This window comes from Populus alba, chromosome 6 (genome assembly GCF_005239225.2).
Source record: "Populus alba chromosome 6, ASM523922v2, whole genome shotgun sequence".
NCBI classification, from domain to species: Eukaryota; Viridiplantae; Streptophyta; class Magnoliopsida; order Malpighiales; family Salicaceae; genus Populus; species Populus alba.
Window position 1 is genome coordinate 11,435,418 of NC_133289.1, and position 23,629 is coordinate 11,459,046.

Genomic DNA, 23,629 nt, shown 5'->3' on the forward strand with positions numbered 1-23,629 from the left:
AGCCAAGACCCGAAAACGGTATTGTCCCAATCCAGCTCATCTGGATCAATATCTCCTGCCATTTCCCTTGGAGATGATAATGAAGATGATTGTTTTGGTATCCTACCACCTATTAAGCGACAGTAAAAAAAAAAAAAAAAAAAGAGTATTTTCCAAGCTTTCTTAGGCTCATATGTTTAGAGCCATATCTTTTTGACTCACCTGTTTTGAGTCCTTTTTTATTTTAAGCCTATTTTTTTTAGGCTTTTTTTTACAAATATTACATGCTACTATAAACAAACAAATCCAGTGTCGGTGCCAAGAAGACAACAGATGAAAGTCTCACAAAAAACATGGGTATTTTCCATTTTGTCATCACCTAATCATAGTAGGCAATACCACATGGGTTCATAGCAATACCACATGGGTTCTGACAGAATCTCTAAGCTTTCCCAACAAGACATTTTGGCCTCTTCCATGTCAACTTGTCTATAAAAGGGGACTCATATATCTTCAGAAGGTAGGCTATCATTTTCCTTGAGAAAATTATATTCTCCTTTGTAACTTATACTTGTAACCTATATCTATTCTCCTCTATACCCAATATCTCTTGTATTAATCTACATTACAAATTTAAGTAAGATTATATTTTCATTATTTACATTTTTGTTATATTTTATGTACGTTAAGTATGCTCTGTGTTTGATCAAGGATTCTGACATTGTTGGTCTTGCCTTGTTCATTCGCATCAGAAATCTGTTTATATTATATATCTCTTTGATCTTTTCATAAAATCAGTATATAGACTGGAAATCTGTGACCCAATCTTTTAAATCATTCTCAGGTATAACAACGTCACGTACTGAATTGTTTATTTTTATAATCTGATTGTTTATTGGTATCAATAGAACAATCATATATATATAATAAACAATCATATTATAAAAATAAATAATTCAGTACGTGGCGTGTATATATAACAAATACAAATAAGAAAAGGAGGAGTTTTTTTTTTTTTGTTAATTTTGATTGAAATGCAGTATAAGAAAATGTTTAGCATGATATTTCAATTGTTATAGGTTTTTATAAAAATGTTAATAATTTGTTTTCAATTATTATATATCTAATATGAAAAAAAAAAATCCCATGAATATTCAATTAAAATAATTTTTTATCTTTAAAATTTCTTTAATGGATTCTTAACATGATTTCATTACATTTATTATTTTTTTTCTTTAATCACATAAAAAATATTAAGACTTGGACAATTTTTTCTGTAAAAGAAATTATATGAATCATGAAAAACAATTTCAAGAAATTAAAGGTCTTGTAATTTTATGTATTGTCATTTCTGTAAAGGTCTAGTTTTATAACTATTTAATAAATAAAAAAGGATTTTAAAAAGCAAGGTCATATAACCCGACCAAGGACATGACCTAAATCATAGAGTATATGGGTTAACTTGATTTCACCTTAGTTAATCTAAAAACAATGTTCTTTTATTATTTATATAAAAAAAAGGCTAAACTGGCATTTTTTTTTCCTTAAAAGTTAAACCTATGTTTTTTCTTATGTTGTTTGATTTGCGATGCACCCACTACCTTAACGATATAATATTGAATCAATTCCCATCCGATCTACTTTAACAGGTCATCATGTAACCCACCATGTCACATTGAGCAACTGACTGGTGACTTCAAGTTCTACTCTATTTAAAACCAATTTTGGTATTGCTTAGTTCTTGTCTCCCATTTAATTTGATATGAAAAAAAAAAAAAAAAAAAAACAATACTGTAAATTTACCATGTTGCCTTTAGCGATGAAACCCAAGAAGAAAATCTCCTCCGTTCCTTTTGCAACACTTCCCCTCCCTTTCCATGACTTTCATCTGTGATAGATCACCTCTCTTAAATTCTGGATTTCAAGCTAGTGGCTTGATGCATGGTGGTGGTTTCATGCAAGTAATGTGGTTTCAAGTCTGTGTAAAAAGTCGAAAGTTGTAATAATTGATGGGTTTTGAAACGGGAAGAAAACGAAATGGCAGCTCCGGAAGCAGAAATCGGTTCTGTTGATGGCGAAAAAGCTGTACCGAAAAATGAGTGGCCCCATGTTATGGACCGGAGAAAAAATGGCAGCCAAGGAGGTCAACAGATTGCCTCAATTGCTTCTGGAGGGAAAAGCAAGGCGATTTGAAATCAATCCACCCATCACCATATCTGGCACACTGGGATTGTATCGAGTTCTTTGATCGTTCTTCCTAAAATATACAGGTCAAGGAATGGTTTCGGTTGCATTTTATGTAAAAGTTGTCTGGAAAATTCTGTAGGTGATAGGGCATTAGGCTACGATGGTTGCTAGGATGCTCGCCCAAGAAACAGGTGGAAATTGAGTTCTGCTCCTGAAAATTTGTATACACGCAGGCTAAGCAGAATAACAAAGCAAATAGAATTTGTTACTTACATGTCGTGTCAGTTCTCTCGACTTCTTTATGCTTGCCTAGGCATTTTCTGGACCATCATGATTAATGTTGTCATTATGTTCTCTCTATTTCTTGGCCCAGTCTCAGCAAAACCAGCTAATCAGTATTTCCAAGAGCAAAATGATGCATGTTGCGGCTAAGGCAAGTCCATGAACGGAGTAGCTAAGAAAACGCTTACTGACAAACAATTCATTTTATTGCAGGTCTTCTTTGCCTCAGGCGAATATGACTCTCTACACTTCCAGTTAAAGTGAGTCAAAGATGGTCATGCAAGGGGCGAGCTCTGAACTCTATGAGAGAGCCTTGAATGAAGCCTGTACTAATGCTTTATAACCTAAAATAGGAGCACTACAAGAAACCTACAAGTTTATGCCGGAGCACGGTAGTAAAAGAATTCGAAGAAAGCCAGTTTTTTTTTTTTAAAAAAAAAAAAAACTTCACCAATTCCACCACCAAGTCAAATGCAAGTCCAAGTCCATAGACCAGCCATCTCCCTCTCTCGTGCGCCGACAAACACATGGACAGGACGGCGAGGGAAAGAACTATCCTTGAAAACAGCTAAAAGAGGCATCAAATCCATTGGCCTATCTACCAAGAGGTCCAAGACTCGTAAATTAGAAAGTAATCAAAGCAAAGCACCTTCAAAATTTTTAGTCTGGCAACATCCATCTGCGCCCTTTGCTGAAGGTTCATCAGTCCGCAACATTCACCTTCTCCGCAGCTAGATTTGGTAAAATCGCCACAGCCTCTCCATCAATAACGAGAAGCTTATCGTTCTTGAAGCACTTTGTCGAGAATTTTACTCTGGTCATTTAACAACCAGAAACCGAGTCAAGCGCTGCTATCATTACATCAGGACAAAAACAGAAAGCGTAATGTCGCTTACATGTATCTACTCTTGTTTTCTCTTATATTAGTAGCTTGTACCTCTCCAACAACTGCATCTCCAATATATACAGGGCTTTTATAATGTAGGCTTTGAGAAACATATACGGCTCCAGGCTACAAAAGTTTGGCAATCTCAACATCAACTGTCAATTGAAGAATGAAAAGCCAATAACTTGAATCTTAAAAAAGAGGGCAGGAGTCATGTCTTACAAAGTGGAATGCAATAATCCGAGGAAATAGAGCAGCAACCAGCATTCCATGGACAAGCCGATCCTCAAATCCAGCATTCCGCGCAAATTCAGAATCGAAATGCAATGGATTGGAATCATAACTCGCCTTTGAATATTCAGTAACGTCCTCGTTTGTGAATATCCTCGTTTGTCTTAAAGTATCTCCGGTTTTCAGAACCTGCCGTGGAGGCGGGGCTGTCCCTGAAAAGTTTCTCGTACAAGGGACTGAACTCGAAACCAAACTTCTGATAAGCATCCTGTTTCTACTGAGCATTTTAGCAAACACTTGGAGTACGTAACAGCAATTGCTTTATTATTAGTAAAAAGGGAAACGGGTTCGATGAAAAGAACTTGCTAATCAGCAACAAGCATTTTAACAAACATTTGAAGTGCATTCAATCAAGCATAAGAGTAATTCTAAGGTTGGGTGAATTTCAATTTGTGGTGGTTCTTCAACACGTTTTGTTGACGGGTTCTAGTAGCCCTGTATGGCTTGTGGTTCCAATGCAAGTGCCATTTTATTCAGCTGTTGTGGAGTTGAGTCGGAAAGACATACCTCATAGTTAAAAACTAGTCACGTGCCGGCGCTCCACGCAAAAAAAAAAATGCAATCATCGGCAACTTGTTTTCATCTATGAAAAAAAATCTTATTGCGTGACAAAAAAAATACTGCTTTAACGCTAACCACAATATCGATATAATGATACATATGTTCTGTGGGAGGAGCTTTTAAATTTTTTTTATCTGATAATATAACAATAAAATTGATTTTTTATAAAGAAAATAATAATTTCAACTCTATTTAAAAATATAATTTTCTTACATAATTTCTGCCTTTTTTATCCATATATTATTTAAAAAAAACATTTTTAAAATAAAGTATTTTTATCCATAGTTTCTTTTTTCAAAACCTTCTTTATGACTCATGTTATATTTTCTTTAGTTTATTAAAATAAAGTAAAAAAATCAAAGAAAAATATTTGTGATAACTATAATGACTCGAGCTTCATTTTCATAGAATATCCCCACCATAAATTAAAAAAAAAATCTGCATTTCAAAGATATTTGTGATAACTATAATGATTTCTTTTTCTATGATTTTTTTTCTTCTCTCTCAAAACCCAGAGACTATAAAACATGGTGACAATAAGTTTAAGGGAAAAAACAAATGAATCTAAAACTAAGGGTATCAAATCTAAAAAAGTGAAGAAATGGATTTGAACCTAGTAGTTCTATCAAAGAGAGGAGATGGGTTTGAAGTAGAATCAGGGATGGTAGAAGAACCTCTTCAGCATTTTTGTAGAGAGAACTTTATTGTTCGAACGAAATAAGATTTATAACCCCGAGAATAATTTGAGAAGTTTTTGAATTAAGCTTACTCGGTTGCCTGAGCTTAACTCGAAAGACGGAGAGTTCCGAAGCTTGCTTCTTCTGAGGAAAGGAAATACAGAAGGGAGTATGGTTGCTGCATATATGTAAGCATGGCTAAATCCTTTCTCCATGCACTAATCAACCTCGAGTTCTGGTATTTTGTGTCTTGTTTCCCGAGAGAGAGAATCTTGGACGATGCCTGGGAACACGTGGAGAAGGGTTTTTTTCTCACCAAAACTCCTCTTTTTTTTCTTTTTTTTTTTCTTATTTGGAGGTCTATCATGCTATAGCGACGCGGTGGTCAGTGGTTCATTTTTCAGTATCACCATTATTGATTTTTTTTTATTTTTTTTTTCAATCAATCCAACAGCCACCCCGCCGTAGACAACATTTTCTCAGAAGCCCATATCAAAGCTAACAATATTCTCAAACAGATCCCTCCCTAAGTCTAGCCTGGCATTCACGCCATCTTTGATGAGTTAATCTCAGGGAAATTCGAACTTCGTTTAATCTGGAGAGCTTGCGTGTGCCTGGACCCAAGAGCATGTATAAACAAGGCATTCATATCTAAACAACGGGAACAACTTCTAGTGCATATCTAAGCCAGCAGCCTGCACGGTTCATAAACCTGTAGCTAGTGTCAAGGCACAAGCACAACGAATATTTTGATCAATCATTTCCTCTCCAAAGAACCCTGTATTTTGATTAGTTCGCCTTTGTTACTTGTCTGAAAGTGTCCCTGATTTTAAAAGCAGCATCATTAATTGCACAGGTAAGCGGGAAGAAACGAGAGTGGGGTGTCCATGTCAATGATACCCTAATGGAAGCAGGCAACTTGCTCCTTTATACCTTGTAACTGTTGTTGTTATGACCTTTTAGTGTGCATTTAGTAATACAATGCAGGTGTTTTTCACTTCTAAATATATCAAATTGATGCTTTTTAGGTGTTTTTTTGTTTTGTTTTGACATCTTCATATCAAAACCATCTAAAATCACTTTAAAAACCATCATTTTGATGCTTTTACTGTCTAGACACTCTTTCAAAAGCAATAAAGCCGTATTACTAAACAGGACCTTAAATGCACTTAAAATCATGTTATATGGCAGGCATTCCCAAAAGCAAGAGAATACAGTTACTTCCAGTGGCGTGAGATCTTGATCAATGTCAAAGGGCATAACCTACGCATGCAGGTAATATGAAGAGGGGTGGTAAAAGCATTCTCAACCAGGGTTTTCATACTTAACCGAGGTCCGCTATCTCTTTATAGCCAAGGGAGCTCGTGTATTAAAAGTTCAAGAAACAAATTTTCAAGAGAGAGAAAACTGGATCAGGAGCATATGAGTATTACACATGATAAAAGGTATGATCCAGTTAATAGGTGTGCTTGATAATAGTGTTTATACAAGGTTTGAAGATCATGATTTCTTACTCGGTTGTTTATTCATTTGCTTTTCCTTCAATGATCCTCCATTGTGCCACATTATATGTTGCCTGCAAATATACAGGAATAGCATCATAAATTTGGACTTGTAAGTATTAAGATGTTATTCTGTCTAGGATATTCAGCTAACTAACATTCTTGAAATTGTAGAAAAGCCACATAATGCAGAAAGAGCCAACAAATTCAAGTCATTAGATAGGAAAAAACTTAGTTATAAAATGTTGAAAGAGTAAAACAACTTCTATATTAGGCAAGGAGAATTGCCCTTCATACAAGAGTTGCACATATAATCTAAGAGATTTTAAAAATAATCCATTAGGACATATGATGAGACTTCCCCGTAACAAACTCCCATTTGGAGCAGTTTCTTACTGAGGCTCATACATCTTGTATTAATCTTACTGTTTTTAAAGTGAACAAGACAGGAAAAAAGAAATGAAACAATTTTACCACTTCTGTTGTAGCAAAGAATATTTGGATCCATATCTTCAATTGCTTCTTTAACTAGTCAGACTTCTTCATTAGACTCAATAGGACGCCTGCACCAAGACTTGTTGCCACAAATCCAAGGGACGCCTCGGTTGATATGTGAAAACCTGCATTAAAAAAATGAAATCTTGAGCTTGTGTGAAATGAAAATTTATTAGAAAGTAGAACCAGTAAAGGGCTAGAAGATCCCACCCATAAAATCCAGAATCATTTTGCATCCAATGAAACCTAGAACAATAGCTATCGATGGCTGAGGAACACAAACGCAAGACAAAAAAAAAAGATCCTGTAAGTATAGAATATAGATTCATACTTGTCAACATAGAGTGACTGCAATAACTGGACAAAGTGACAGCAAGTTAGTTTATGAACTGCACAACGGAGGTATACTCCTCTCATTCCTTGGATGTTTCACAGATTAACCTTGCCTAAACCAGAACATGAATTTTATCCAAGGCTTGATGTGTCTGCATGTAAGAAATCCTTATGGGTATTGAGTGGATAGATGATGCAATTGTATAGAGAATTGCAAGTGACTTGCGGTTGATAGAATTCAATTACAGAGAAGGTCCTCTCATGTGCTTTCCTATCTTACCCTGATCTCTCATTTGAGCAAATACATTTTGCCATCTAGGAAATTTTGATATTTAAGGTTGTTTCTCCTTGACAGAACATCAAAACATAGAAGTTCATTGTATTTATTCCGAACTACACCATCCCTAGCATGAACAGCTTTCATCTAATAGAAATATTTAATGTGGCAACCTAGATTGTCTATTAATGGTTCTAGCATGGAACAAACCACAAACTATAAAATGAAGGAAATGAGCTAAAACAAACACAACTAAGAACCCATGAAAACTGGTGCATCATGACTGTCTTGCACAAAATTAAAGTGTAGTACATGGCAGAAGCCAATGATTCATGTAAACAATAAAAACAATTTACCTGTAAATACTCCAAATCTGCCATACCCTCAGAAATTAGTGTGTAAAGAGACCTCAGACCTACATTAGACAGGAATGTGGCCAATCAGCCTCTAATGGAGTCATCTCTTATTTGACTTCAGAAGTATTCCATAATCAGTACAGATACATCTGTGGTTCAATTATAAGGTAACTCAATTGTAGAAGAACAAAGATACAAGGCAATAGCAGTTTAAAAATTGAAGATGCAAAACCAAACCATATGTTGAAATATATTGTATCAGAGGCAAACAGGATGTGCAGTACTGGTAGCCTAAAAACCTAGGATTTTTTTTGGTTTTGCCAAGTACTAAGTGGAGTGGCAATGGACACACATAGAGAGAGATTTTCTTCTTTCTTTCATCCCTTTCTCTTTTCTTTTCTTTTCTGTTGTTCTTTTCTTGTGTGTGTGTGTGTGTGTGTTTGGACCAAGAAAAGGAAAAATAGAGAAACACATCCAACTTCTAAATGCTATGATTTTATCCATTTATCAAACACAGTGGATTTCAGATATGGAATTAACAATTGTAAGCCTAACTTAAAACAAAATAGAATTACCTAAAATGGCAAAGAGATTAGAAGAAAAAACTATGAAAGGATCCCGTGTAACACCAAAAACAGCTGGTATGGAGTCAACCTAAAGAACATGAACAATGTGTGAACATTCTATAGACAACATCAATCAGCAAATCCATTCATATTTATATACATGGTAAATATGTGTGGATATATACAGTTATTTTCCTGTGTGTGTGCAGGTGTCACAGAGATGAAGAAAAAGAGAACCTACAGCAAATGCTATATCACTGAGCTCAATAACTGCTACTGTCAGAAGTAAGGGTGTAGCCTGCCCAAAATGGTTGATGCCTGTTAGAAATAAAGTACTTAGTATAATTTAGGATGTATAAAAGCCTCTATGCTAAGTTTATGATGTGATATTATTTTTCATGCACTAGCGTAACTAGTTGGACCATTTCCATGTCATGAATGACTTACTTTCCACAAACCATCCTCACGTGTTATGAATTTGTTCCCATCATAATTAGCTGCAACATTAAGGACAAAAAAAATATCAAAAATATTGTAACTATAAATCAGTTCAAAGTTTGTGACTCAATACATTTTGACCCTTAAGTTTTTGTTTGTTTGTTTATGGAAGGCTAACACAATATGTCAACATAACGAAATTACATAAGCAATATACTTTTATGAAGTAGAGAGAAAGCAAGAGAGGTTTTTTTCTTTTTTCTTTTTTCTTTTTTGGAGGGGGGGGTCCCTAATTATTTTGACCCTTCGACTTTTAATGAAGTTAAAGTTTGTTGAGTCTTGGTTCTTTTGATTCCAATCAAAAAAAAAAAACCAATTCAAAATGATACTGAATGACATTTGTCATTCTTGTATCTTATTATCAAGGACCTCTAGCCACTTTCATCCACATTAGACTAATTGGTCTATTTCGAGCCACAGTGGGGCTTCCTGGAAATCTGAAGTTCTGGATCTAGGTTTCCTCATATTTTGAGGTTTAATTTGCTTAATGGAAGTCTCTAATAATTTCAAGGATCAAAAACAAACTTTAAAGAAAGTAAATGCCGCACAAAAGGACATTACAAGTGACAGGGATAAATCTCTGGCACGTCTTCACTATAAAGTTGTCTGATAGGTCGCTGTCATCCTCTTCAGTGGCAAATAGCTACAGTTACACAAGGAAAGCAATAAGTCTACATTAATTTAAGCAATGGGAATGAACACAAAAGGCCACATGCTGTAGGTGAAATAAACAGTCACAAAATGACAGATTCAACAACCAAAAATTGAAATATGCAATAATGGAGGTGGTTTCCAGGCTCAAGAAGAGACCTGATATCTGGCCCACAGTGAAATCCCAACAAAACCAGCTAAAGAGCTAGTATATTTCTTGTCTTTATAGCCCATTTTGAAAAGTAATTAAGGAAATGGAAGGCATAGATCACCAACAGTTTCTATGTCCTCGTAGAAAAGATATGTCACCTTGAAAGATGAGTAAAGGAGTATTGTAGCCAGGAATAGGTTGACTGCCTCAAACCTCTAAAATATCAAAACAGAAAAATCAGAAAAAAGAGCTCATAGACGGAGAAAATGCAAAAACTTGCCTCTCAACTAGGGATTTACCTGGAGAGTAGCTGTTCCAAGAAGTATCAATGACAAACGGAAGATGATTGCGCCAGCAATTCCATATGAAAGCACCCGATTCTATATTTCCAACACATCAAATTTCCATTATCACAGTTGGCATGGAATGTATTGAGGTGTATGGATAAAAATATTCATGAATGATAGATTGGGAGTCCAAGACTGCATTCTGTATGATCATAATGTTCATGTTGTAAATAGAAAGCCATTGCATTACCTGATACATAAGTGGCACTTTAAAATACTTGAAAATCAGAACAAAGACAAATAGATTGTCCACCGACAAGCTTTGCTCCAAAATATACCTGAAATGATCCATGATATTCATTATGGTGGATATCACTCAAGCTTAATGGTACAGACTGGCAAATGCAAGACAAGATATCAGACAAAGAAGTCAAAGAAAATAGCTATTTTGGACAACACTTAGCAGAAACAATTGTAGAAATTAAAGTTTAAAATGCAAAATATATGCAGTGAAAAAATGCTTATTAAAGAAACGGCCCTGAACTAGCTAGTTTCACCAACCGCATCTTTCCAGGAGCTTCATACTATATTCCTATCAATTCTCCATTGCCATAGATACAGATTAATAATGAGGGTTCCATGAAAGCCAAAATACAGACCAAGGCTAAGGCTAAGCAACTGAGCATAATATTTTTCACTACACAATACCTACTACATACATAGATCCTTTCCAGGACAATAATAGCACCTGTTTCGTACTCTCACAATCTCATTTTCCTTCATTCTTACATTTTAGCACTTTTTTAATTCTTGTAGGTCCTAAATCTTAACATGATGAATAATATAAAAAGAAAATCCAAAATAAACAAATGACGTGTCGAATCAACAGGGAAAAGGGGGGGTTCACAGGGTAAAATTATGGTACCCGGCAAAAAACTCAGACGCCTTGCCAACACCATCTTTCAAACCAATACCAAAGCCAAATGCCACAGCAGTGCACACCTGCAAGAACCATTGAATACATTTATTCGAAGCTAGACAATGACGGAACCAACAGATTCAGGATGCACAAAATCACTTACACATAAAGCAACAGTTTTAATCGATGTCTTATAATTTCCTTTAACTTTCTCCTCTGCTTTATCCACAGAAGGGGGAGCACTAGAGGTAATAAATTTGTCAACATCATCACGTGTCTGAGAACTCGTCTTCACAGCTTCTGCAGATTTAAAGAGGAAAAAAAAGAAAGTAAATGATACGCACAATTTCTATGAACAAAGCTGTAATCCCTTAAAAAAGTGTTACAAAAACCTGAAGGGGATAGATCATCCTCCTGTTCGGTGCCTCTTGCACATGAAATTAGAGAATTCTGGCCACGGCGTTTGCTAATAACTGCAATTCAACATTTGAACAACGATTAAGAACTGATTTCATGCAAATGTAAAGAGAGGGAGGGAGGGAGGGGACCTGAATTGAAAGAAGGGAAATGAGGATGAGAGAATTGGACACTAGAAATGTAATTAGCTGGCGAAACCTTGAGGGAGAGTGGAATGATGCTATTATTGTGGATTACTGAAGTTAATCTCATTGTGTTTTTCTTTTAGGGATTTGTAGTTTAGATGAAGAATTTGGAGTTGAAATTGCAAAAAAGAAAAAAGGGAATGGAGCGATGAGAATGAGAGAGAGAGAGAGATGGTTTGGTTTATTTATCAGTCTCTTGTGCGATCCAGCAGCACTACAAGTTCCAGCTCCTGTGTTCTAGGTCTGCGTAACAGGCAGATAGATAGAATAGAAGTTACCTGGCCAGCGATTTACCGTGAGTTAGTTTAAAAAAAAAATACACAAATAAAATACTATCAAAGCGTTTTAAAACAGGAAGAAAAATTCTGATTATAAATTTAAAATGTGAAAAGGGAGGCTTTTATGCACAATAAATCTTAATGTTATTAGGATTTTTTTTTAATTAAATATCTAGTCAAGAATACAAGAGATAGACACAAAAAAAGAGTCATTAGATTTATATATATATATATATATATATATATATATATATAAACAATAATTAAAATAAACTAAAATAATTTGACCCCTCTTTCTCTTGTTAATATATATTATCTATAAAAAGAAAAAAACATTGTGCTACCCTATATCATTCATTTATTAAAAAAATCACCACAAACATAAAAAGAAAATTTAACATTTTAAAATAAGAATAAAAAGGATATATCTAATTAATTTTATTTTTATCTCATTAAATCATACTGGTCGAACTAAATGTTCTTAACTTGGCTTCATGACTAGCATTGTTTTTAAATTATGTAGGAATTGAGCTAGTGTGACTTGTTTAATTTGATAGGCCCAACCATGACCTGATCAACCTCGTTAAAACCAGGTTCAATTAAAACAAATTATAAATGTTATTATTTTAATTTTTTGAATAAGAGTTAACATTGTGATACTTTGGGTGGACTTGAATCTTAAGATTTGACTCAATTGATTCGGTTAAAGTTCGCATGAAAACATCTTAGAAATACTCTATAGACCTTTAAAAAATTAATTTGTGCTCTTAAACTTGGAAAACATCAGTCGCAAAACACAAATCAACCTAATTCTAAAAAATATTTTAGGACTGGATCTCCCATTTAAACAAGATTAAGGTAAAAAAAAAAATACCAATGAAACTTTTATTATCAAAAGAAACATGTTGACACTAAGAATAATCTTTTTCATGATTAAGATATTGGCCAACTAATAACTTTTTTTTCTTTTTCACTATTTTTTAATGATTTTTCTATCTCAAATCATGAACTAAGATAAAAATAAAATAGAGTTTTGGATCAAAATGTTTGATCCCAAACTAAATGGATCAAAAAGGATTTTTGATAAAAACCACTAAGTATATATATATATATATATATATATATATATATATATATATATATATATATATATATATAAACTAGAGAGAAAGGTATTTTATAACAGGGTTGCCTTTTTTTTTATCCATTTTTATTTTTAATTTTCTAACTTTTAATCTCATGCAAATAATAAAAGTAAATAGATTTTTGCAAAATTAAAAATCAATGTCTTGTCAAGACTATAGTCGCATAGAGAATGGGGAGGAACACTAATCCTTTTTCTATCCATTTTTAATTTTAATTTTTTTAACTTTCACTCTCATGCAAACAATAAAAGTAAATAGATTTTTGCAAAATTAAAAATCAATGTCTTGTCGAGACTACTATAGTAACGTGGAGGGTGGGGAGGAACAATTTTTGAACGTCGATTCTCAATAAAAATAATGTTAAATGATTAATTAAAATAAAATTAAAGGAAAAACAAAATATTACAGTGAATAGTTCATTATAGGGATAACTACATGGAATTCAACCATTTTTTTTTGTTCATTGTAATTAAAATAAAATTGATGTTTGTTTTTGGGTTTTAAAAATATTTTTGATAAAATTTTAAATTTTTAAATTTTTTTCTTTGTTTTAAATTAATATATATATATATTTTTTTATTATTTTAGATCATTTTGATGCGCTGATATAAAAATTAATTTTTAAAAAATAAAAAATATTATTTTGATGCATTTTCAAATGAAAAACACTTTGAAAAATAACCGCAACCACATTCCCAATCAACCAAGCAGATAAATTTCATTTCTACTAACATTCATCCATATCCCACCCTATCCCTATTTTTTAATTGTTTTTAATAATACCCTTTTAGTTATTGAAATCCTCCAACTTTCCCACCAAATATAGCTATTTTTAAAATTTGTTTTGGGTAAATTTCACTTTTTCTCTTTTAGTTTCATAAATGAATTTTGTTCTTTAGGCTTTCTTTAAGTTTATAAGTTTTTTTCTTTGATTTCACAAAATGTATAACCATTTAACATTTGATTTTTTTCTTAGTTTCATAAATGTTAATGTAACATATGTTTGACAATTTTTTTCTTTTAATTTTATATTGGATAAAATTTTAACTGAAAGAGTTGTAAGAATATAAACTTTAATTTTTTGTAATCTTTACTTTTTAAATTAAATGAATAAAGCTGGTAAAAAATTATGTTTTTCGTCACCTCATGATCATGTGCTCTGGGGATTGAGTCGCGTGTAGGTATGTGATTTGAAAGAGGAGAGTTGGATGGAGTTGGATGGGTCTAGGACAGAAGTCACTCACTTATTTGTTAATATGTTGACTGTTGAATTTTGGGTCCTATTTTCATATGGCTAAGAATTTCTTTTAAAGAAAACGGAATATGGCTATGAAAAGGCTAAATTACATCCACTCGTTATCTTCTTCATATTTATATTTAAATACATTCATTGCTTATAATATCACGAGTCATCACTATTATTAATTATTAAAAGAAACTGAAAAGAATAGTGAAATTACTATAGCAAAAAAACTTTGTAGCCCAAAATTCATACGTATTGATTTGGGATTGAACCTTATGATTTGTCTTTATTATCTTCGCATTGGATTCTCAAGATGTCCGGAAAAGAAATCCAGCACTTTGCTGATGCTCAATTTAAGAAAAACAAAATCTATTTCATTGACTTGAGAAATTTAAAACTTTATGGATGAATTCGAAACTTGATAATTCAAAGACTAATTTGAACCAAAAAAAATAAAATTGTTTGCAAGGAATTTAAGTTTAGTAATTTGTTTTATTTGCCTTGTATGCGGTAATCTTGGTTTTAAGACATGGATATTAGGATGGTTCCCTTGGGTTGAGTTGGATTTATCTTTTTGTCAATCTTATTCTTTAACATTAAATTAATTGCAAATTAAAATTCATCTTTTCATTTTATTTTCTTTTAATATGATTATCCTAATATTATGACCTGGTTAGAGGGCTTGAAGAGTTAAGTTAAGTTGTCTCATAATTTCTTTCAACATGATTTATGTGGGGTTATTTTATTCTCATGACCTTTATCGCAGCTCATGCGGTTTATTCAAGTTAACTCAAGATATTTTTTCATCCTTTTGTTAGATTAAATTTTTTTCAATTTCATCTTCCAATATTAGGTTGAGAAATTGAGTTTCTGATTTTTTTTATTATTATTTTCTATAAGATTATCACAATCTAATGACCTTGATCAAGGATCGTGCTAGTTAACCAAAGTTGGTATGGTCAATCAAGTTTATTATCGTCTCAATATGTTTTTTTTTAAAAGATATCGTCTAGTATGTACAGTCTCAATATTTAAAACATGAATTGTCTAATATATATCAGATTTAGAATTCATAAATATTTTTGTTTGCTCAAAAACACGTTAGCAATGCATTTACTCTTTTTTATGTTTAGAGAAAAGAATAATTCTATTAGTGGTGTATCGCAAACCACGAATCTAGTTATGAACAAAAACCAAAAAGATTAGTGAAAATCACTATGCATAAAAAAATAATTCATTAAGAATTGGAATAATGATTTTATTTTTATTTTTATTGTTTTTATCCTTTAACAATTTTTTATTTGACCATTGAGACTTCTTTTTTGCCTTTTTCATTACGTTGTCATGGCATTGGGCTTGACAATTTATTTTGATCTGATTTCTACAAGGTTATCATGGTGCATAAAAAAAAGTCAGGACTTTGGGTTAGTGTTTGATTTTACATGAAAAAAAAATACAATTCTATTACCTATAAAAAAAATAAAAATTTGGGATCAAAATTGACACCGAGGTAAAATAACAAAGGCTTTTCCCTTTTTTTTTCATTGTTCATCCATTGCCTTTTAAAAGAAATTTGAACGTGGGATTTTTTTTTATTTCATTTTTGGTTCGTTTAGTTTGGAAATTGTACATGTTAGTCCAAAACTTTATTCTATCCACATTTCAATCTCCAAGTTTGAAAGAGAAGAGAGAAAGAGAGAGTCATTAATAAAAGGTAAATGGGAGAGAAAGAGATTGGTTGTCTAGATTTCATGAGAATAAAAAAAAAGTTAAATTTTGATGTCAATATATCTCTTATAATGAGAAAAGTGTTGTTGAGATATTTTTGAATTTTTATATTCTTAAAAATAGTATATCAAAGCTGAAAAGGTTTTTTTTGGTTTATTTTTTTGTTTTTTAATCGACTTGGAAACGTGTTCAGGTGAGAAGTTGGTTTATTGAGGTTTTAAGGGTGGTTATTAAATAAAAATAGGCTTGAATTTTTTTTTAATGTTTAAAAAACTCTAGCCTGATTTTCTACTACCTCATGGATACCTAGGCTAGAATCTAGGCTAACAAATGGTGATTTGTTTGCTTTATTTTTAAAAAATAATAAAGGGTGAATAATATGCTTCACCCTTGAAAAAAAAAATAATTTAAGGCTACACACGCGAGATTTAAGATTTATGTGTTTAGATTGCTAACTTGCATGCTCTTACATATACAAAATATCGAGGAATAATCAAATTTTGAATTAAAAATCAATTATATGAAATTGAATTTTAAACTATAGTTAAAAAAAACTAAAAAAAAAAATAAAGATCAAAATAACAACAACAAAAAAAGCCTAGTGTTCAAATAGAGCAAAAAACTTCAATTTGGTTCCTAAACTTTTAATTTAAATATTAATTTCCTCTCTTAAGTTTTAGGATTTTATGTTTTAATTTTTGTTTTTTACATTTTAATCCTTAAATAACAAGAAAGATGAGAGAAAGTTGTTGAAAAACAAGACAAGAAAAAAAGAGGTGGGTCAGATACATTTTTTTATAAAATTAGTGTAAATGAATTCGACTTATTTAGAGAAGTTTCATGATAAATAACTATTTTTGTTTTATAGAAAAATAATTTTTTTAAAAAAATAAAGAAAAAATAAAAAATAATTTATTTTTCAAGAAAATAATTTACAAGAAAATAAATATTTTATAGATAAATAAATTTTGCAAAACAAAAACGCCTCTAGTAAATATAAATAAAATGATTTAATTTTAATAAATTTCAGTATGTATGGTCCATTTTTTTAATTATTTTTAATCAATGTTGGTATTGAAGATTTTTTTTATTGTTATCTTATTTTTTTTATAGATAATATATTTTCATTTATTTTCTCTTACTGTATTTACATATTTTTTCATAAAAAAAATATTTTGACCTTTATATATATATATATATATATAATAATTCGACACTTTAGTTATTCGTGAATATCAAATCAGGCGTATACTTTTCAATAAATTAGATGCCATGTGTCAAACGATGAATAGCAAGAGCATTTAAACGAAGGAAGGATGGCTTTGAAGAATTTGTCCAAAGAAATATAAGTTGGATCCCCGCACTCGTTCTTCTGCACACCTGCTTGCTTTTCCCTCGGATTACACACTACATCGAGCCAAGCAACAAACACCTCCAAATCCACCCAGAGTCTCTTGCTCCAGCTTTCAACGCGTTATCTCCCACCTCTAACTCTCTCAATGGCAACCGAAACAGAGAATCCTTCAACAGCCGCCGTCGCCGCCATCACCGTTGAAGATAACCCTAGCAAAACCCTAGACACGGCAGTCCCTGCTTCTACCAAGCCAGATCGAGTCGAAGATTCTACCAACACTGCATCATCTACCGTTGACTCAGCTACAGAAGGGCCTATGCAGGGCGCCGATAATTCAAAGAGCGCTGCCCTGGCCACCGACACTGACAAGAAGATCCGCCGTGCTGAGCGGTTTGGAATTACTGTTCAGCTTTCCGAGAAAGAGAAGCGCAATTCTCGTGCTGAAAGGTATAAACATATATTTCTTTTCATGTTTTAGATTCTTTCTTTTTTATTTGCTATTTTAAACTTCGCAATTAGGGTTTTGAGTTTCTCTCTTTCTTTATTTTGGGAGGGGGGGTTAAATTAGGAAAAGAAACGCTTATTTTGCCTGGGATTAAAGGACCTTGATTCAAATTTATCTAATAAGAATGTACATAATGCTTGATTATTTTGGCCCAAAGATTAGGCTTTTACCTGGGCCATTCTAGGATGTTCAGAATTTGGTGTTCGTGATGCTGCTTCTTATGTGTTGGTTTTTTTAGGAGATGCCTGAGTCTTTTGTAGAAGGTTTATATTTTTTTTTCTGTGCAAACTTATGCCTTTTTTCTCATCAAGGAATATGTCTCTGGCATATGGAGATTTTTGTGGGGAAGTGGGGGTTGTCGCTAGTGTTCTTTTGGGAGCTTAACTATTTATAATTGAAACTGGATAATAGAAAGTTAATAAAGCTAGGTATGGAGGACTTCATTTCTAGATTTGCATGCATGTGCTGCTGTGCAGGCACTTGTATAAAGCTTGAATCTGTGAACAAGCTTTGATTAGGCGTGTGTGCTTGTGCTTATGCATGCATGCAAGTGGGTCTGTGCATGGGAGGGTGTTGTGTTGATGACTGCAGGTGTCCGTCCATGTGGTTGTGTTTTTTGTGAGTTCTATGTTCCAATGGTGTTTTGCAAGTGGAAACGTCTGTGCAGAACTTGATTTCCCTTTTCAATTGACTGAAATTGTCATATGTGAACCTTTCTCTGGCATGTGGAGATGCTTTATCGGGGATGGGGTTTGTCTCCAGTGTGCTTTTGGTAGCTCAACTGGTGATTTTGTGAAGTAGAGTGTAACAATTTTTTTATGTATTGATGTTTGGGAAGCTTAAACTGTAATTCTGCTTCTATAGTGGTTGCAAAATTGATCTTTAGTCATGCATTTGGTTTGATCTATTATTCTATTTATAATACAAAGTGAATAGCTGGAGTCCTTAAAGCAGGCATGGGGAAGTCATTTGCATGCATTTGACACTGTGCTGGCCCTGGTGTCTAGCTTTAGTCTGTGAAGGAACTTTCACTTTGGTGTGCTGTGCTTATCTGCAAGTGAAAATGGGTCTATGTGTGGGAAAGTGCTGTCTGGATCGATTGAGTTTGTATGTGCCAATGGCATTTTGTCCATGGAGATGTCTGCAAAGAACTTGATTCCCCTTTTCTATTCACTAACTGAAATTGTCGCATGTGAACCTATCATGTTGTAGGTTTGGCACTGGATCGCAGGGGCCAGAGTCAGAGTCAGACTCAGTGAAGAAATCAGAGGAGCTGAAGAGGAAGGCTAGAGCAGAGAGGTCTTATTCCATGTCCCACCCTGGGCTTAAATAGCTTTAGTTTAATTGATCCAGCCTTGTTTTTCAGTTTACTGTTCTTGCAGTTTTGTTCTAAAACTTTTTATTTGTTTCTCCAGGTTTGGGATTCCTGTGCCACCCACAACTACTGCTGAGGAGACGAAGAAGAAAGCTCGTCATGAAAGAGTTGCACCGGCTCCAAAAATAGATGCACTTGAAGAAAACAAAAGGAAGGCAAGGGCTCTCAGGTCTGTTTAACTGGAAACTTCTCCGAGTTGTTAAGAATTTACAATGCTTGTGATTCATTAGAATCATGACTAACATGCTACTCTATGCTTCCAGGTTTTCACAAAGTTCATCTGGTTCCCTACCAATGAATGGCAAGGGGGATCTTGAGCCAGTAAGACCTTTCATGGATAACTTTTCCATTTCATTGATTGTCATTTATATTTATGTTAGTTCTCCTTACTGAACTTTCTTTTGTTTCTTCCTCAATTAGAAGGCAGCTATTGCAGGCAAGGCTGGTGGAGGGTCTTGAAAAGAGATTTCCTTTGATAATTTTTAGGTATGATTTGAGATTTCATTTTCTAATTTTCAGGTATTAATTTTTTTGAGGGAATAATTGTTTAGTATTTATTGAAATATGCTTTACATAGGAAGCTCCCTTATTTGACATATTGACTTGATTTGGCATTTAATCTATTGATCAGTTTTTCAGTGTTGTTTATATAAGTTTCAATCGAGCTACTTCATTCAATCTTGGTTTTTGTTTTGTTGTTTTGTCAGGTTTAGTGTTATAACATGAGAGATTCTCTTAGTGGCTTCTATTCTCATTTTAATTTTCCAACAAAAGAACTCCCAGATGCAGCACTCTTCATTCTTGGATAATTATCTACAGGGCATTTTACAGGATTTTGGCACCTCTCATTTCAGACTACCTATTGATGTCATTTACCCGGGGCGTAGAGGAATCAACAGGGACTTTGAGTGTTCACTTTTCTCAAAATCTTCTAAAAATATCAGAAGTTCTGAATTTTGAATCTAGGAAAATTTTTAATATTTTAAGCCTATTTAAAGAAAGTATCAAGTGATCTTTTTTCTGCTGGACTACATTACCGTGATAAGGATGAGTTGCTAGTGTCTTGTATATTCATGAAGCTGCTTATGCATGATCTAGTATTACATGAGTATTGGAGTAGATACTGTGTGTTGCATCATATCATTCATGACATTGAGATTTCAAACATGTTTCTTACTTCACTGTGTGTTGCATCGTATCATTCATGACATCGAGATTTCAAACATGTTTCTTTCTTCACCAAGAATTGGGGATGATTCTTATGACTTAATAAGTGATCCAGAGAATGGGCAATTATGAATAAAATTATGGAGTCTTATTTTGGTTGATGCAAGCATTTATCCATGGACCATGGTCATTCATCTGTCTTTTGCTATTTAGAGGTCACTCGTCAGTCTTTTGCTATTTAGTGGTCACTGAAGCCTATAACCTAAGCAAACAAGCTTTTAGGTAAGTCGCTTTTTTGAATTAGAACATTGGGGAAAGACTGCATTCTTTTTGTTTTGTATGCATGTAAAGCACGCATATGTTTTCAATCCTTTAGAGAGTTCAGTGAACTAGAATCAGTTTTTATCCTTTCCTTTTTTTAAAAAAAATTTGTTTTGTTTTCGTTTGTGTTTCATGCCATGACTGTGCATTAGAACATGTTTCCATAAACCATGGATGGATTGGCTAAGTTCATCCCAAATTCCTGTGTTCACACAATACTATCAGGTTACTGATGTGTAAGATCTGGATATAGATGCATGTGCTACTTAATGCAACGGAGTTTCATGAGGTGTAAGGCTACCAAAGGAAATGTTGTCTAGTTAGTTATTCAGAATTTCTGATATTCTTTCTGGTATTTTGAGATCAGTGAACACACTTTGAAGGTGTTATTGATTTTTTTTTTTTTGGCCTCATACTGAATTGCTCTGCAAGGTAGACAACTGGGAATGGAAGATATCTTGATAATTGGGCTGCTGATTTAGGTGTCTCCATTACAAATTGCGAAAAAACAGCATCTGAAGTTCTTGTAATTGATATTTAGGGATGGAAAGACCAGGATGATTGGGAGAATTTGTAGAATTTCTTTTAATTCTTTTGTTTCCTTTTCCAAATTCGCAACTTTATGTATGTGTTTGGTTTTGATTTCCTTTTCTGGTGTTGGTGTGAATTTTATTTTCAGAGTCTAGTAGTTCGCCGTGACATCTCTTGCCCAAGTGATGTGGGCACCTAGTTTGATGTGTTGTGACTTTTGTTGATTTTTCAAAGTTTATTGATCGACAGAGGTGGGAAAATGTAGGTTTATATGGGGAAATTATAGCATGAGTCATTTTTCTAGCTTGTATCCAGCGTCCAGCAAATTTGCTGGAGAGTTCTTTTGAAGCAAGGCCACGGATTTCTTCCCTTTTCCTAAGCCTTGGTTCAAACGTCTCAGGAAGAAGATAATAGTCACCAGAAACGGATTGTGACAAATGTAGAAGTAGAGTACTGCTTGAATTTTTTCAAATGGAATTTAAATCTTAAAAAATAAACAAAAGAAAATTAAAAGGTGTTTTTTCTCGATTTCTTACAGTAATTCTAAATAAAAAAAAATACCCTTCTAGCTTTGGTTCTGTATCATGATACAAAGGTATATATAGTGATACGAACTATTTTTGGATTTTATTGAGTGGAGTAGAAAGAATTTTTATATTAACAAAGAGAAATATATTTTTATAACAAAAAGAAATGATTTCTGAATTAAGAAATAAAATAGTTAAGGTTGTTATTTCAATTCAATTCCACAATAATTTTAAATAATATAATTGAATTTAATTATATGATTTAATATTTTATTTCAAATATAATAACAACAATAAATTGAGATCAAATTACACGTAATTTCACATATGATTTGACTCGGAATCATCATGATATAATTATGCATGATTCTCCTTTCACGTGAGATGGTGGCAGTGTGTAGAAGTAGAGCAAGGGTTTCGCTTGTTTCCCTGTGAATCCGACTATGCTCAAACGATGTTCGATGCTGCAGGCCATCATGGAGCCTGAATTAACAACAGGCCATCAGTATGTAGAAGTAGAGCAAGGGTTTGGCTTGTGGAAAGGTTCAGGCAGTCTAAGCTTTGACTGTAGAGGCTCTTGGTTGAGCTCTGACATTCTAAGATGGGCATCTCCTATGGACCTTGAAACCTGCAAAGGTAAATGTCAATATTTCGAAAATGGTTGCCTTAACCATTTCAGTTTGTTAAGTTCTGATGAACCGAAGTAACATAACACCTCAATGTTCATGGAAAAAAAGTCGTTTTCCTAATGAGTGCAGCGCTATGGAAAGTAGAGCAAATTATGAAAATTTCTTTCCACTTCAACAGGTGTTTTCCAGAATACACTGAAACCTCATGCCTTGAGCAGTACTTGAAGTACATTCTAGCACAAAGCTCAATTGACTGTTAAGATGATTTTGCTCATACAGTTTTCCTTGTGTGTGAGAGCATTACAGCAAAGTTGCCGGAGCATAATCTCTAACATAAATTAACAGCTAGGTTTATGGGGATGAAAATGCAAGAAAATCACCTGTATGATGCCCTTCACGCGCCAAACTTTGTAATTGTGCATGACAATCTGTGAACCAGTGGGGTGCAAAGGCCGGAGTTTATCTCTCACAGATTCTATGTCCTCCGTAGTGAAGCAGCTTCCCTGGTTCCTCTATCTGCTCCTCCTAAAACCGCTCGGGAGTCTCCAGCATTTGCAATATATAACAGTCCATTGCATATGACTCCCACCAAACAACATGATCCCACAGATGCATATGGGGCTTACTGAGCCACTGCTTTTTCACAAGTGAAAGAAAATCCTCTTCTGTAGCTGCCACAGCCTTCTTGATAACAGTTTCCGATACATCTTGTTGCTCGGAGACAATTTCTGCGTCACAAATAAGCGGAAAATTATTAAAACTAAGGATCTGCCTGTCCATTTGAAAGATAGCTAGATCGCGCAGGAACCAAGGCATCTATTACTAATCATTACTTTGGGCCAACTGGGAAGTTAAATATAGATCCACTAGAGAATCAGTCGATTTGAACTTGACCAACTTGCAATCTATCTTCATTGAGACACAATCCTACTTGGTGACACTACTTATATACGTATGGGATTTTTACTGTATATTTGTCATTGTGTCAATTTTTTTCCAGTTTGATTCTCAAACTTTATTTTTAGGCAATCAAGTCCCTATTTAAGGAGCAATTAATTTTAAATTTTTATGAAAAGATGGGATTAGAAGATGAAGAATTGAAATGAAAAACACAACAAATATAAGTGACGTAGCAAAAGTTTCAAAAACATTTATTTTGATCCTCTAACTTAAACAATCACGCAAATTATACAATTATGGTCACTCAAAATTGTTCTAATTTCATTTTGGTACAAATATTTATTTTTGTTATTCTTTGATCCCTGATTGAGAGAGGAGAGAGAGGGGTCGTTGGATTTCGACAATAGAGAGAGAATATTGTCGTTG

General features: G+C 33.5%; 3 protein-coding genes across 8 annotated transcripts; 1 reads left to right on the top strand and 2 right to left on the bottom strand.

Moving 5' to 3' along the window:
• Nucleotides 1-1,749: 1,749 nt before the first annotated feature.
• LOC118048530 (3-hydroxyacyl-[acyl-carrier-protein] dehydratase, mitochondrial) lies at nt 1,750-4,383 on the bottom strand. 4 transcript variants are annotated; one of them, XR_012170180.1, is made up of 4 exons: nt 3,557-4,126; nt 3,345-3,460; nt 3,098-3,262; nt 1,750-2,377 (listed from the first exon to the last, which is right to left on the bottom strand). XR_012170180.1 is itself a non-coding variant. In XM_035058266.2 (4 exons), exons 1-4 carry the CDS (start codon nt 4,135-4,137, stop codon nt 3,151-3,153), a joined length of 516 nt encoding a protein of 171 aa, XP_034914157.1. In that variant the 5' UTR covers nt 4,138-4,383; the 3' UTR covers nt 2,757-3,150. The 4 variants fall into 4 exon arrangements, 3 of the variants coding, with proteins under 3 accessions (XP_034914157.1, XP_034914158.1, XP_034914155.1); XM_035058266.2 differs by lacking the exon at nt 1,750-2,377 and adding an exon at nt 4,133-4,383 and having other exon boundaries at nt 2,757-3,262; nt 3,557-3,839; XM_035058267.2 differs by lacking the exon at nt 1,750-2,377 and adding an exon at nt 4,133-4,379 and having other exon boundaries at nt 2,757-3,262; nt 3,557-3,833.
• Nucleotides 4,384-6,178: 1,795 nt separating this feature from the next.
• LOC118048529 (thylakoid membrane protein TERC, chloroplastic) lies at nt 6,179-11,755 on the bottom strand. Of its 2 annotated transcripts, none has more exons than XM_073410055.1 (15): nt 11,447-11,755; nt 11,291-11,371; nt 11,062-11,198; nt 10,905-10,981; nt 10,230-10,317; nt 9,992-10,072; nt 9,851-9,907; nt 9,452-9,533; nt 8,840-8,889; nt 8,634-8,690; nt 8,402-8,480; nt 7,827-7,885; nt 7,071-7,128; nt 6,843-6,985; nt 6,179-6,439 (listed from the first exon to the last, which is right to left on the bottom strand). In XM_073410055.1, the coding sequence occupies exons 1-14, from the start codon at nt 11,565-11,567 to the stop codon at nt 6,894-6,896; spliced, it is 1,119 nt and encodes a 372-aa protein (XP_073266156.1). In that variant the 5' UTR covers nt 11,568-11,755; the 3' UTR covers nt 6,179-6,439; nt 6,843-6,893. The 2 variants fall into 2 exon arrangements, with proteins under 2 accessions (XP_073266156.1, XP_034914154.1); XM_035058263.2 differs by having other exon boundaries at nt 6,840-6,985; nt 11,447-11,753.
• Nucleotides 11,756-17,208: 5,453 nt separating this feature from the next.
• On the top strand, nt 17,209-21,263 carry LOC118048528 (uncharacterized). 2 transcript variants are annotated; one of them, XM_073410018.1, is made up of 6 exons: nt 17,209-17,695; nt 18,966-19,052; nt 19,169-19,297; nt 19,392-19,449; nt 19,549-19,614; nt 19,948-21,263. In XM_073410018.1, the coding sequence occupies exons 1-5, from the start codon at nt 17,394-17,396 to the stop codon at nt 19,585-19,587; spliced, it is 615 nt and encodes a 204-aa protein (XP_073266119.1). In that variant the 5' UTR covers nt 17,209-17,393; the 3' UTR covers nt 19,588-19,614; nt 19,948-21,263. The 2 variants fall into 2 exon arrangements, with proteins under 2 accessions (XP_073266119.1, XP_034914152.1); XM_035058261.2 differs by having other exon boundaries at nt 17,210-17,695; nt 19,836-21,263.
• Nucleotides 21,264-23,629: the final 2,366 nt, after the last annotated feature.